Source organism: Macrosteles quadrilineatus, unplaced genomic scaffold, assembly GCF_028750875.1.
Source record: "Macrosteles quadrilineatus isolate MER2022 unplaced genomic scaffold, UCM_ALF_1.0 Scaffold_1__1_contigs__length_201487025, whole genome shotgun sequence".
In the NCBI taxonomy this organism is placed as follows: domain Eukaryota; kingdom Metazoa; phylum Arthropoda; class Insecta; order Hemiptera; family Cicadellidae; genus Macrosteles; species Macrosteles quadrilineatus.
The window spans coordinates 12,509,531-12,524,499 of NW_026542594.1; the positions used below are offsets into that span (position 1 = coordinate 12,509,531).

Genomic DNA, 14,969 nt, shown 5'->3' on the forward strand with positions numbered 1-14,969 from the left:
TTTCGACCACTGGACGACCTCTCGTTTATAATAAAAAGGCGTATTGTCATGGATACCATTGCTATCGACTAACATTTAATTAGTTGCGCGCGGTACTAGGGCTCATCACAGCCGGCACCCGCCATCTTAGTTAAGATTAGTGAAAAATACTGGCTTCACGTCGCGGCCAACATGCTCCATCTATTGGTCTTATGTGATCGTTGGTCAGATGTAACTATAGGAAATTGAAGAAGGAACGACAGTCGACTCGTCATGTATTTGTAGTCTGGAAGCTCATACTATGGCTGTTATGACCATGACTCTTTGAAACGTTATGAACATTTGTTATTCTATCGTGATTTTGTCAACATGATTCGCATGAATGGATTTTGTCAAGTAATGACCAATTGCTTGACTAACGAGGTCTACACTCTCTGAGAGAACCATATTCTTAGTGAGATACTGCGGTATCTTGATGAGGTCCTTCAAACGAGTCACACACGATAAGGTTAATTGTTTTATTTACGACTTTATTTAAAAGACAAATCACTTAAAACAATTATTATTGAGCTAAAGCTGATTTGTTACAACTTAAACTACCTCTGGTGGTAATTAAAAACGCCATCCGGTTATACTACAAGAAAATTATAACAACTTTATCAGTACATGCTTTAATTGCAGCTAAACAGCTAATGGTTTACATTATTAAAATAATCATAATAATGATAATGTTGTTCTGTATAATCTGTACAGGTATTGTAATATTTTTTGAGAAAACTTATTTTAAAAACTAAAGAATACGAAATATCTCAACAACTAATATATCGAATAAAGACCAAGTTACTTATAGTCAGGAACTAAAATTTACGTACGATCTTTGAAAATAAATACTGTAGTTACATCATACGGGCTGTAATCGTAACATTAAGATTTGAGATTGTTAAAAGAATCGTGAGCACATTATATAAAGATTACTTTTTCCAAAATTGTCCAAGTATTTTTAGATATATTTTTGAATGATGATTGAATGAAAGTGCTCAATGATCAGTGTATTGCCAATCTGACTTGAAACTTCACTGTTTTCTGTTTTTTTTTTAATTTGCTGGAATAATTGTTCATAATGAACTTATTTTTTTAAAGCAGCGAAGTGAGCATTCTGAATACAGATCTTTTACAGAGTATCACATAATTTAAATAAATATCACAAACTTACTGTAGACCTACTTATAACTATCTACAATAATTATTCAACTTATTTCTTAGGAACTAATAAAACGATGAAATTTCTAGTCATCTAAGGTATTGCAGAATAAAGAACACAAATAATAATACTGTATAATCATAAATAAATAAATTATAATACTTTGTAAAATAAATATCTGTAATAGGAGCAACCTTAGATCAATAAGCATTAGGCCTGCCTCGCAGAGTGTTCTGAGTTACTCCGTCTTCAGGTGTTCTTTGTCAATGTCAGGTGCCATCACCTGAGGGCCTGGCGTTGCTGTCGAGGTGTTCCATCCGCGGTAAACCTCCACTAGGTCCGCCGCCCCTGGCAACGGCACCCCCACCTCCAGACTCCGTGGGCGGCCCATGCTGACGGTAAACATCCTTGTTAAAGGTCCAATGTAAAAAATACTGTTTCTCACTGATATATAGTAAGTCTTATGCAAAACATATGGGGCATCTAATTATCTATTCCGCTGCAAAATAAATACCCCCAACCTCAGCAAACCTGCACACTAAGCAAATTTCACTTTGCCTAATTAGAATGAAATAATCTAATTAAAATCTCATATTCATTACATATTTAAATAACATTACTTAAACGAGTACATAGATTTACTACTACTCTACAAAACGGTTTAGAAAGAAATTTGCAAAATTTTATGTTTTTAGGGCCAAAAAAGGAAACCCTTATTTTTACCCCATAAACTGGGGCCAAAAAGCAGCGTTCCCATAGTCTACATGCTAATTCGTGAACTCCTTGGAATGAATGTGGATTTACATGTATTTTTGTTTGTACCAAATTTCATCAAATCGGATCATTTTTGCTCAAGTTATCATATAAAAAAAAGCTTTCAAATATATTTGTATTTGAACGAATGGAGTTTTTGGCCTCGGCTTACCTCTAAACGAACAAGTAAATGGGTCCTGAGTTCAGGTCCTCCCATTATACCTACAGTTATAGCTTATTCTCTACATAGGAAGTTTTCTTGATATTTTCCATGTAATTATTACAGTAATAAATACTACGTTAGGGTGGTATGCTCTCTTGAAGAAGACTACACGTTGAGATCTATTAGTTGCTCATTTTCAATAAGAAGTATTGTTACGAAGTTTGACTCCCAAGAATATATGAAAGTTTCTTCAGAAGACTATTTTTAATAGTAAGCATTTTTAATCAAACACCCTGTATATTAAAAATACCAAAAGCAATTATGTATTGTTAGCCTACATCACGGATAAAACTACACATTCCCATTTTTAGGTTCTAAAGAATTTTTAAATAAAAATGATATTACAGTAGTTGAATTGAGCCCGTGACGAGGTTCGCTGACACATGGTATATGACACGCAAACATATTAACGAAAGGAAATTGAAATAATAGCTTTATTGTAAGCTAAAGCATCATATTTGATCAATCGACCTTTCTGCTTAAGTCACAAGATTTAAGGGATGAAATACAATTTTAGACTTTTACCCACCGAATGAGCACACACCTATACAGTACAACTATGTTCCTTTTAAAACGTTTTTATTAGCTCGCTTTCTTGTCCGGTACAAATTTTGAAATCATTTTAACACTAAGTTCCCGATGAGCTAGAGACTTGAAACTTGAAACATAGCTCACAAATGGATGAAAATGCAATATTATGTAATTTAATTTTCATATTTCCCTTGGGCTATGCCCCATGGGCTTATTTTATTAGCTCGCTAGTCGCTTTCCTACAAATTTTGATATCAATTTTAAACGAAGTTCCCGATGAGCAAGAGACTTGAAATTTGTAACATAGCTCACAAATGGATGGCAATGCAATATTGTATAATTTAATTTTCATATTTCCCTTGGGCTACACCCCATGGGCTTCCATGTTTACATTTTGAAAGAATGTAAATATATCAATTAATTTAAGTCAGCTGTAAATACTTAAATTTGACAGTTCGAAGAGGAGATGTTAAGAGGTACAGGTTATGATCCCAAGAGATTCTTTATACAAACAAACATTTCAAAATAAAGATAAACAATCTGATTGCAGATATAAAGGTGGTTGTTAATAATGTCATTTGTTATTTATTTAGTATTCTATAAAGTAAACAATAAATTAAATAGATTGATATATTTATAGTTAGTAGGTAGGCCATGCATTCAATCTAATACATAATTATATGAAAAGAAACTCAAATAAACCTTAGATTTCCCACATGCCTCCGTCTTAATCTGATATAGATGCGTGAAATAGATTTAACATCCACACACATTAAAAACTAAAAAGTAGAAAATAATTTATAAATAAAAAACTTTTTTAAAACGTTTTTAAACGCACTAAAAAGTAGAAAATAATTTATAAATATGTGGAGAGTATAAATACTTGTAAGATTTAAAACGAAAAACTTTGAGTGCATGCAATTGATAATAATACATTAATTAGTTCAATAGGTGAAGGTAATTGTAAATTATCCATTGCATGCACCCCACGTTTTTCGTTTTAAATCTTACAAGTATTTATACTCTCCACATATTTATAAATTATTTTCTACTTTTTAGTGCGTTTAAAAAGTTTTGTTTAAAAAAAGTTTTTTATTTATAAATTATTAATAAAAAATACTACAGGTGGTCCAAAATATGCGGAAGGCCCAATTCAGTATCCAATGTCATGATCATGTTTTTAAATGGTGAATGAATGTGGTAAAATTAATGAATAAAGTTAAGTATCATGAAAGAATACCTGCGAGCGTGATGGCCATGACCAGTCGGCACGTTGATGACCTCGTATGTGGTGGCGGCCTGGTCACCTCCTCCACCACCCTTCCTGAATGCAGCCATCGCAGACAACATGAGTGCCATCATACTGACCATCATAGCTTTGCCGGACATCATTGCGATGGAGCCCAGTCCCAGTGCCGCCATCATACCCCCAGCAAGGGCCAGTCCCCAGCCTGCGCCGCTGAAACCGCTGCCCTTCCTCCTACCTTCATCGTAAAAGAACAAATGATTTCAGTTCATTCGATCATTTAATAATACACGAGTATGCACTATAACACACGATCAACAGATGGACGTGGCAGAACGTTCCAGTACGGAATATCAGTTTTACTGCCACAAGGTGTAGTGAGGAATCCTTTAAATCATCGTAAATTATAGACCTAGAAATAATAATTCGCTAAAGGTATTGCGTAGGTAAGTGGAAGCAGTGCTAGTTCAGTAATCATACAGAGATTAGGTTTGAAAAACCACGTATACACAAGTACATATAAGTAGTATACATACACCCATATGTAATTTCTGGATTTTTTCTTATTCATTAACAACTACGCACTTTTAGACAGTTTGGAAATGGATCAAGCTGTCATGGATCATAATGCTCTTAAACGGCAGCCCTGACAAGTCAGCTAAAAGTTTAATAAGTATTAATATTAATGCTTTCAATATTAACACAAAGATAGAATAGGCGTTAAGACAAACTAGCTGTTACCCACGGGCTCCACCCCGTTTTACTACATTAGTATTAATAAAACTATTGATTGGTTAAGTTAAAATGAAATAAACAAAACAGAATACATTAATGGTAATACAAACAAATAATAACAGCTGATGTATTTTTAACATTAGGTAAATGGAAAGTTCCCTTTGGAAAGCAATTACGACCTTATAGGGCAATTTATGAAATAATGGATAATTTTGCGCAAGGTTTCTCGTCATGACGAACATTTTAAGTATATGGTTTATGGGGGTGTGACTTGTAGTCTTCTCACAAGTTCATGGGTACTTTTGTTTTTATATATAGATTTTTTAAGTAATTTGAAGCTGCAAACAAGCTCTAGGCATCTTAATACATGTTTTGATCTCGAGGAATTCGGTGTGCGATCGTGTCTTAATAATGTGACAGTAAACGATTCACAGGCTGAACTAATTTTGCACATCTTCGAGTGCTATGTACACATCATATTTACCGTAGCATCTGTACCCACCGGAAACATGTCGAACCAGTTACAACGGTTTGAATCAACACTCCTTAACCTTGATTCGAAGAATTTGCGGGATTCTGTAGGAGTTTGAGTTACGCAAGCTTTGGCAGAGCGCCCAGCCTTTTAGCCAGGTGTACTAGCTTTTATGCATGCCAATAGTGTTATTAATTTTGAATTGCATTATGGCCTTGAAAGAGGCTTAGATGAAATTGAGTGACAATAGGCGTAATTTAAATTTAGCACAAGGTATTTATTAACTTTTTAGGGCTGTCCAACAATTATCTTATAAATAATTTAATGTTATTATTAATAATTATTTTACTAGTGAAAAGATTGAATTTTTGCAAAATATGTGCATTAGGTAACTGCTTGGTCATTGAAACCCTTAGCAATTATTGATCATCAGTCGAACCAATAAAAAACTGTTGTGATGGGTGTTTACCAAATTATTGTAGGCCTACGGTGTTGGTTCCTAATATGATTTCGTAAGGCAAGAATGATTAGTGTATTATTAAGAATGCGAACGCTGTCTTCTCTTATTTATATACTGTATGTATTTTTTTATACATTAATGTGTATGTATAGTAATTATCAGCTTAGCTGCGTTTTTTATAAGAACTATTTTCTGATCTGTTATTAATTTTCGAAGGGCTTATTTGTGGACAGAATAGCTAATAATTGTAATAATGAAGGTATTTTGAGAGTTAATCATTCTTAAACTGAAATAGCAGGTAAAATATCTAATACTAGGTGAAACCCGTCGAAATCGACGGTTACTTTCATGGCTTGCTCTAATTTTATCTACAGAAAGTTAGGTGTAGTGGAATATACTTGAAGTGAAGTTGGCTTTTATTCTTGGACTGTTAAGGACCTCCTCGTTTATATGGTTGTGCGCCTTCGTTGGCAACAAATAATGCAAATGACATAGCATTGCGGCATTTCCAAAAAGCAAAAAATACTGTAAATTGGCTGTTACGTAAATATTGACGTTTACATGCATTGCTAAACAACGTATCTTATAAAAGATGGAGTGATCTAGTATGAAAGGAATATGACCTTTCTGTCATGACAGTAGCTGGTTAAATAGTATTTACTCTTTGTGCCTTTTTTACAGCCAAACTCTCGTGTTATTTTCAATCATGTTAACAACCCAGTGGACCACGGTCCGTAATATAGGCCACCGCAAACAATTTGTCAAGATAGGTAGGCCTACCATTTTAGGCAAGGTTTCTGTCTTTGGATGTTATTAGATACGATAAGAGCACAATAAACTTCTTCTGCAAATAAATAATCTGCTGGAGAAATATAAGCCGAATTATAAATGCTACAATGCGAGTTTGAGCATTTTGTAAGTTACATAAGTTACATAAGTAAGCATATGGGTAAGTTACATAGTATTTGTTAAGCTGCTTTTAGTATTTTTTCCAGTTCACTTGAAGAATATATTTTTTAGAGATAAATTAAACGGTTTTTGTTGCTGAGTAGCGCTTGTAAACATGCACAACCCATTTTGTTATTCTAATAACATTCAATGGCTTTCTAAGAGTTCAAATTCTTATTTGCATACATATCTATATTATGTGTTCACTATGCTGAATGAATACATCGAAGTAACCTCTCTGAAATGTCTATAGTAAATTTCAGTTATACAGCTTAATGACTTTCTAAATCATGCACATATTTCTAAATAAATATTGTAAAATGTTTTATCCGGTTGCTGTAAACGACTATTAATTTAACAAAATATAGACACGGCTCAAATGGGCAACGTGCCCTTCTGAACTTGTATTATTTTGTATTGTATTACACAATCGAAGATTTTTCCAATGATTGAAGACATGAACCTATCAGTAGAATAATATGATAAAATGTAGGCAAAAGTGGTGAAAAAAGGCAGGCAACAACCCGTACAACAGATATTAGATAGTTAAATAAGAAATTATTGTAAGAGTTCTGTGATAAAAGGGATTTCCCCTGATTTCGTAATATAACGTTATATCAGAAAATAACATTGCAAATACATCTTTTGGAGAACTCAGAAACTCCCAATAATATGTGTTGTTTAAAGCACATTTTAAAAATTAACAGCTGTTTCATTAAAAAGTATTATCCACATGGCCAAAATGTAAACAAATGTGTCGAGGGATCTTTAAAGGCTTCTAGGGCAGAGCCCTGAGGGACTTTACTTCGTGTTTCTTTTGATAAATCACCTACAGACCAAGGCCTTTCTTTGGAGACCTCTACCAAGTTTCTACGTCCAGCCGTTCTCTCAAATTACTGTAGACAAAGTTTCCAATCAAATATTTAGATTCCCCCATGTTAATCTTATGGGAGAAAATCTAACTTTGATGGAAGATCCTGCCCAAACTAATACAGATTTCAAAAAACTAAAAACACTTTGCAAAACTACAGATCAGGGCCATTCTTTTGACACTTTAATAATCAAAATCGGTCCATAAATGAGGGAGGAGTTCTGTTTACAAAAATCGGCTTAGCGTATTATATATATAGATAGATTGATTATGTATGTGGCAATTTAAACGAAATAATTCATGGTCTGAATGTTGATTGAATCTTTTTAACAGTTTAGAACAAAGATTGTTTAAACTTTAACAACAGTGTAATATCTGATTCAGGACTTGAGAAAGTATATTTAAATTTTGATGTAATAACAGACAATGAGCAGGAAAAGAACCAATACCCAACAGAATATTAAATAGTTTGTTCCTCTATTTAATATTATCTGCTGTCTAAATGGACTTCCTCTAAATTGGTTTACGCCTAAATAAGGTACTCTGATAAATAAACTGCTATGCTATATTCGTAGAACTATTTTTTTATTTTTAGCTTTAGCTATGACACTAATAAAGCTCAAGGTCGGTTCTATTATTCTCTTATTAACAGAGTAAGTAATTCCAGAAGATACTAAATATTTAATATGTAAAATCCAATAAAATATTTTGAAATTATTTTGAGAGTTCTTTATCTCGAATTCACACAGTTTTAGGTGAAATAACTTATGTACCAGCAATTGCTCGGTTTAGAATAATGAGTACAGTATTAATAAAAAATGAGTTGACATTGTTTTATATTTTATTTGAAAGATATTGCACTGTGCCAAAACAAGCTGGTTCTATCCCTATTGAATTCATGTATTTTTTCTAAAACTGTTTCAAAAATTAAGATTTCATTTCCTTTACCAGCCGATAAACTCAATGAATGGCGTTGAGGAAATGGTTGGAGAAAGTGAGAGCTAATGGGTGAAATGGCAAACACTGGGCAGTGTGTGAACAAGTGGAGTAGGACTCCATTAGCAAGTATACAAAGACCCTTGTAGGAATGAGTCATTTTGGTCAGTGTCCGAAAACCTCCGTGGCACTTGCGATCTAACAGTACATAACCCCACTTCTTCAAATCGTCCACTATAAATAATGAAAAGTGTGTTGATGTTACTGCGACATTCAGTGTTTTGAACATATTCTTAGACCATATTATTTGTTATAGAAATAATTCAAAAACATTCTGACGAATCAAAAGTTTAATGCTAAGTAAAAAAATCAAAGGTTTAATTATCAGCTTTGTAGGTGTCCGGATCGCCATTTGGTTTTTAGAGTTTCTTTGAAATGCTGTTGCTAAAATCTTGAGAGTTAAGTTATAAATATTGTTAGTTAACGTCCATGAAGTTGGAAGTACTGTATAAGTGTATAACACCCACATTATTATTTTATGTAACATGATATGGTGTGTATTAAACATGTTACTGAATATACGAGTTGTTGTTTCGTGGGATAGGTGTCGCAATCTGTTGGAGAACGAGAGAACACTAATTTTGAACACCCAAGTGGATGGAACCAAGGATCTATTAAAAACTATTGGAGATAATCCAATCGGAATTACATTAAATCTAACCTTTATCTTGCGAATCCTAATTGTTGATTGTTTGCAGAACAGCCTCTCGAATTATAGTTTAATTATATAAATAATAATGTATTAATATGTAGTATACATCACCATAAATGCAAGAGTAAAACTACAACATAAATGTTAACGATAACAGCAACCAACGACAAAACAGAATTAGTTAATTGACTGCAAAGTATTCTGTGTATTGTAATGTCTCAGGTCATAAACTCGTACCATGACAATATTTTTTTACCAAGGTGAAACGAGAAGTTTTAATGCAATTTTAGTAAAGGTCCGAGTTTTACAATAATATTTTACATTGAGAAGAAATATTCCGTCCATATCTCTGAAACAAATGTTTTCAACACGTCTATAGAGTTATTGCGTATTTGTTTGAGGACGCCCCTTTTACAAAAATGTTCAAGTGCTAAAAGCATATAAATACACCAGATATATCTCGACAAAGAATATGCCACTGTATAATATATTTAGATGGTATGATTTCTTAAGGTAGAAATTTTAGTTTCCTGTTTCCCTAAAGTAAGTTTCCTGAAGTACCTAGAGATTATTGAATGAATTGCCGGATGCTGTTAGAGTGACATGGGGTTGCAATCCTTAGCAGTTATGAAAGAAGTATTGTCGTATTCTACCTGGAGGTTTGAAGTTCAAAATCACCTGAGGATTAGTTATCCTATCCCCCTACTACTTCGTCAGTGTGGAGATAAAAATCTCTTTTACTCTATCATTTACATACGTGTAAGTTTTTTTGACTGTTATTGTCAAATCTACCTTGATATCCATGACGTCACAATTTCATTGAAGACCAGTTAGGTAATCCTCAAACATTTATTAATTTTCAGTTGGTGTTATAAACAACACTATTATAATCTCGAGGAGGTCCAGCGATTAGGTGCAAAGTCCGGTCAATCTGACCTCGAAATGCCGATGTAAGACATCCGAACGACCTTGAGATATCACTCTTGTTAACATCTGGTGTAGGCTTGCAAACCTTCTGAGTATAGGTTTGACGTATTGTCACTTCCTCCCATGTCACTTCCTCCTAAGGGGGAATCTATATCTTAATAGGCAAGCATGTTTCTTTAAAACCTTTTTTCTCAGCTCGTGTGCATCGCTGAGAAAATCTACGCATACTATTAGAATGATATTTTTCTGTTGATGTGCAGAATCCCTTTATAAATTAAAATAGGCTCAACAATAACAAAAAAATCAATTAATTTGAAAAATTAATTCACATGGACCTTATGGATTGCAATGCTGATGAAATAACAACAAAATATAAACATAAAATCAAATCAAATGGAAGAAATTACAATCGCATGTTTAATTTACAGCGTAGGTTAAAAATAGAGAAGTCTGTACTTTACATATTTTTGGTCGAGTTTTCGACCACTGGGCGACCACTAGTATTAAATAAAGCCATAAAATAAAAATAAACAGTTAACAATTATTTGCTATATTAAGGAATTATTATCATTGTAACTTAGTGAATTAATTTGAACATCAAACACTGTTTGGTTGTTTTACCTGAGACCAAAGTAAATGACACATAAGTTAAAAACATTTATATAGAACGAAAGTCATAATAAAGCTCTACCAGTAATAATAACAAGGATAATATAAAAAATACTCCTATTAATCAAGGAAGATTCGTTTATAAATTTGTATAGGTCGCATTAGTTATGGTCTGTAAAATCGTAAAGGTTGATTGTGAAACATAAAACACCCCTTAACTATACAAATCAATCTACACCATACGGTTTCAAATATAACTCATTACATTTAATGAAAATGTCGACTTAAAAATCGTGCTATCACCAGAATATAGAGATCAATTATTTGTAAAAACTAATTTACCTTCTGCTAAACTATTCCAAGAATTCCAAAAGAATAGATCTGGAAGATGGATTTGTAAGGCTCGACTTTTGACGAATTTCTCCAAAGACAAGAACATCAGATTGTCCAAAGTCTCTTCCCTGGAGTCCTCGTCTTTAGGCAGACTGGAGTTGAGCTCTTCCAAACTAACTGGCAACATTCGTCCTCCCATTCGAACGTCCGGGTTCTTCACAAGTGTCATGGATTTCCCAAATATGTATATCGGAGTATCCTTCTGCGCGAGGTCTTCTAGAAGCATCAGTGACTTCATCTTGAGACAGGACTTGACGGATGGGTCATCACTGCAGGAGATGAGCCATTGGGTACTTGGGAGATACTTGCCATCTACAGTAGAGTTTGCAGAGACAGCCTTACTGCTGGATCTACCGAAGAACATCACTAACACAAGCCACCACATCTTCACTTCACTGCCACGACAGAACTGCACTTACACACTCTACACTGCCACTTTTATATTAAGTATTCACCGATTTTCCTTGCTTTTATCAGAAAAGAAAAGCGAAATTTGCTGTCGAATGCTTCGTTTCTTTCACGGAGAATCACCAATGAAGCTTGACGGCGATCAGGGCGAGTGTATTCATATTTAACCCGCAAGAAAACTGTTGGTTCCGGCTGCTCGTTAAAAAACTGTTTGTTGTTCCCCGGACACTCGATGAACGCTAACCCGGTCAACGTAATAACGCCGTAACGATAAGACGTTTTTACCACGTTTCATACTACTTGATTTTACATACTTTCTGAATTGATATCTTACTTTCCAACGCACAAAAAGAACAAATACATATTATTTATTCATGTACATGTCCTTGTACATGTTTATGTACGTTTCGTGTTCGACAAAAAAAAATATATACTGCACCAATTTTTGCAATATAGTTAAGTTTTATTTACATAATGAAACGAGTGACCTGAAATTGTCTTTACTAGCAGAGTACCCGTCCTTCGTAGGGGGTTCGCATATCAGTATAAAATGTGTATTGCAGTTATACTCGTTCTTTGCGTTTTCAATGCAAGAGGACACGGTTTAAAAATGTTTGTTATTTTAATATACAGTATACTATAGTATAGCACATCTACCATAGCCATAATGTTCTACCACTGCAACTAAACAATAGAAAAAAGTAAAGTTCTCGTTGTGTATCACAGCTTTTTGATGCTGCTTATAAAAATCAAATAATCAAATTAGCTGTTGTCAGAAATGCAAAAAAAAAAAAAATACTGCTGCACCCTATTATAAAACTTTATAACTTTTTAACGCTATTCATCATAGAACCAACTTGTGTAGTTGAAACCGCTGTCAAATTCTTTAATTCCTTTTAAATATGAACACCCGTATGGTTAACATGGGAAACTACAGAGCCGCTTAGACTGAGCCCGAAGGGATTTTAGAGGTAATAATGTGTCTGTACGGGAATGTGAGCTATCATCATATTAAATTTCATCCCGATCCAAACAGTAGTTAATGCGCGATTGAACTTCAAGATAAAAAACACACACACTTTCACATTTATAATATTAGTATGATTTCACGACAAATATTTTAATTATGTTTGTTTGAACTGATAAATGCATGTTTCCTCATTATTGGTAAAAACCCCTCTTAGTTGGATTTTACCCTAACAAACATAGTAAAAGAAAGTAGTAATATAAAATACCCCCGCCGCAGCAAACCTGCAGACTAAGCGAATTTCCATTTGACTGATTGGATTTACACTGAAATGTCTACTTAAAAATAACATTTATTCTCTATTTAAATAGAATTAGTTTAACTAGTACTTAGGTTTGCTGCATCAGGGAGGGTAAAACTGTTTTTTTTTTTTTGTAAAACGTTAATAGTTAGTAAGAAATAAAACATTTTCCAAATTTTATCAAAATATGTTCATAAACAAGCAAACTACAACAATTTACTTATTCTCCATAAGAATAACATGGGAATTTTAAATTTACAATTTTTTGGAATTTTCTCCGTAACCATTAGGCGCATAATAACGCTTCAATATACTAAATTATTTGTTTTTTTAAGCTCTACAAAATGGTTTGGAAAGAAATTGCTAAATTTTATGTTTTTTGGGTCAAAAATGGGAAAAACCTATTTTTACCCCATAAAACCCCCCGTAAACCCTTGTTCCCATGGTCCGATCGCGAACTCGTTCGAATAAACGTAGGTTTACACGTTTGTACCAAATTTCATCAAAATCGGATCATTTTTGCTCGAGTTATCGTGCTAACGGACACACACACACACACACACATATATATATATATATATATATATGAATTTGAACGGATGGTGTTTTTGGCCTCTAGGGACCTCAAAATGAAAAAAAAAATCGGTCCCACGTCCAGGTCTTACCATGAGTACTACGGTAATAGCTTATTCCCTATATGGGAAATTCGCTAAAAGTAAAGTAGTTGTATTTGTAGAAATCATAGATTATACGGCTCGTGTACACAACAAGATATTTTGAAACTTAGCTTCACGTACATATTTTAACAACATACCTATTTTATACTGTGCCTAGCAGTAAATTCTAAAACTGTAGTATTTATTAACTTATTGTCTGTTTTATAAAATGTATATGCTTCTTCAAAGAAAAGTTAAAGTGATGGGTTATTATTTGATGTTTAACCTTTAACTTCTCTTGGATGTTTGAAACTTTTATTATCAGTACCCATCATAAAACATATAATATGGTGGGAAGTACTAGGGTTGTACCTTGGACCATTTAATGGTGGCGTTCCTTTGACCAGAGGTCATAGGTACAACATCATCTGTATACAGTGTAGTTATTACTGGTTGTTATTGAAATATGCTAATGTATTAATAAGCCATTGTTTTGTAGGACCGACAGGAGGTTGTCGGCAAGCTCCCCAACACTTCCAAATCAAGTGAATCAGCACGTCAAAGAGAATATTTCAATTTTGGAGTGGACTTTTCATCCTACAAAGTAGAATAATATTTTTTTTATGTTTATAAAACTAATAATAAGTTCTACTTTGTGTATATTGTTTTATATTTAAAAAAACTATCATGTAAGATATATATTTGTTTTTTTTACCTGTTTTGGGCTTAAATCGATATGGTGGTCAAAGGTACAACACCCACTAGTCAAAGGTACAACTGCCTGTTGAGCCTTTGACCAATATGTAGCACATTTTCTTTAATACAAAAAATAGGTTAAAACTTGAAAAAGAACTGAAAAAATATTTATTCTATAAATGAAACAGTAAAATACCCCCGCCGCAGCAAACCTGCAGACTAAGCGAATTTCCATTAACCTGATTGGATTTACACTAAAATGCCTCCATAAAAATAGCACATTTATTTCCTATTTAGATAGAATTAGTTTAACGAGTACTTAGGTTTGCTGCAACAGGGAGGGTAAAAAAGTTTTTTTTTTATAAAATGATAATAGTTTAGTAAGAAATAAAAGTATTTTCCAAAATCGATCAAAATATGTTCATAAACAAGCAAACTACAACAGTTGACTTATTCTCCATAAGAATAACATGGGAATTTTAAAATTACAATTTTTTAGAATTTTCTCCGTAACAATTAGGCGCATAATAACGCTTCAACATACTAAATTATTTGTTTTTTTAAGCTCTACAAAATGGTTTAAAAAGAAATTGTGAAATTTTGTGTTTTTAGGGTAAAAAATGGGAAAAACCTATTTTTACCCCATAAAACCCCCCATAAACCCCCGTTCCCATAGTCCGATCATGCTGGTTCGCGAACTCATTCAAGTTTATCCCGCCTTACAGCTTCAAACCAAATTTTATCAAAATCGGACAAAAATTACTCAAGTTATCGTGCGGATGGACACATATATATATATATATATATATATATATATATATATCTATATATAGATATATAAAAATTTGAACGAATGGTGTTTTTGGCCTCTGGGGACATCAAAATGAAAAAGTAAATCGGTCCCGGGCTTAGGTCTTACCATGAGACCTACGGTAATAGCTACTT

General features: G+C 33.3%; 1 protein-coding gene across 1 annotated transcript; it reads right to left on the bottom strand.

Moving 5' to 3' along the window:
* Nucleotides 1–1,368: 1,368 nt before the first annotated feature.
* On the bottom strand, nt 1,369–11,381 carry LOC128994611 (uncharacterized). The gene is made up of 3 exons (XM_054419280.1): nt 10,946–11,381; nt 3,928–4,171; nt 1,369–1,587 (listed from the first exon to the last, which is right to left on the bottom strand). Exons 1-3 carry the CDS (start codon nt 11,379–11,381, stop codon nt 1,419–1,421), a joined length of 849 nt encoding a protein of 282 aa, XP_054275255.1. The 3' UTR covers nt 1,369–1,418.
* Between the last annotated feature and the right edge of the window lie 3,588 nt (nt 11,382–14,969).

What these genes read in the sequence shown, in the direction of transcription:
- LOC128994611 (XM_054419280.1), bottom strand. Translation starts at nt 11,381, where the DNA reads ATGTGGTGGCTTGTGTTAGTGATGTTCTTCGGTAGATCCAGCAGTAAG. An exon ending in TTGGAATAGTTTAGCAGAAG is followed by an intron (nt 4,172 to 10,945) that starts GTAAATTAGTTT and finishes TTTACGATGAAG; the next exon opens with GTAGGAGGAAGGGCAGCGGT. An exon ending in CATGGCCATCACGCTCGCAG is followed by an intron (nt 1,588 to 3,927) that starts GTATTCTTTCAT and finishes ACCTTTAACAAG; the next exon opens with GATGTTTACCGTCAGCATGG.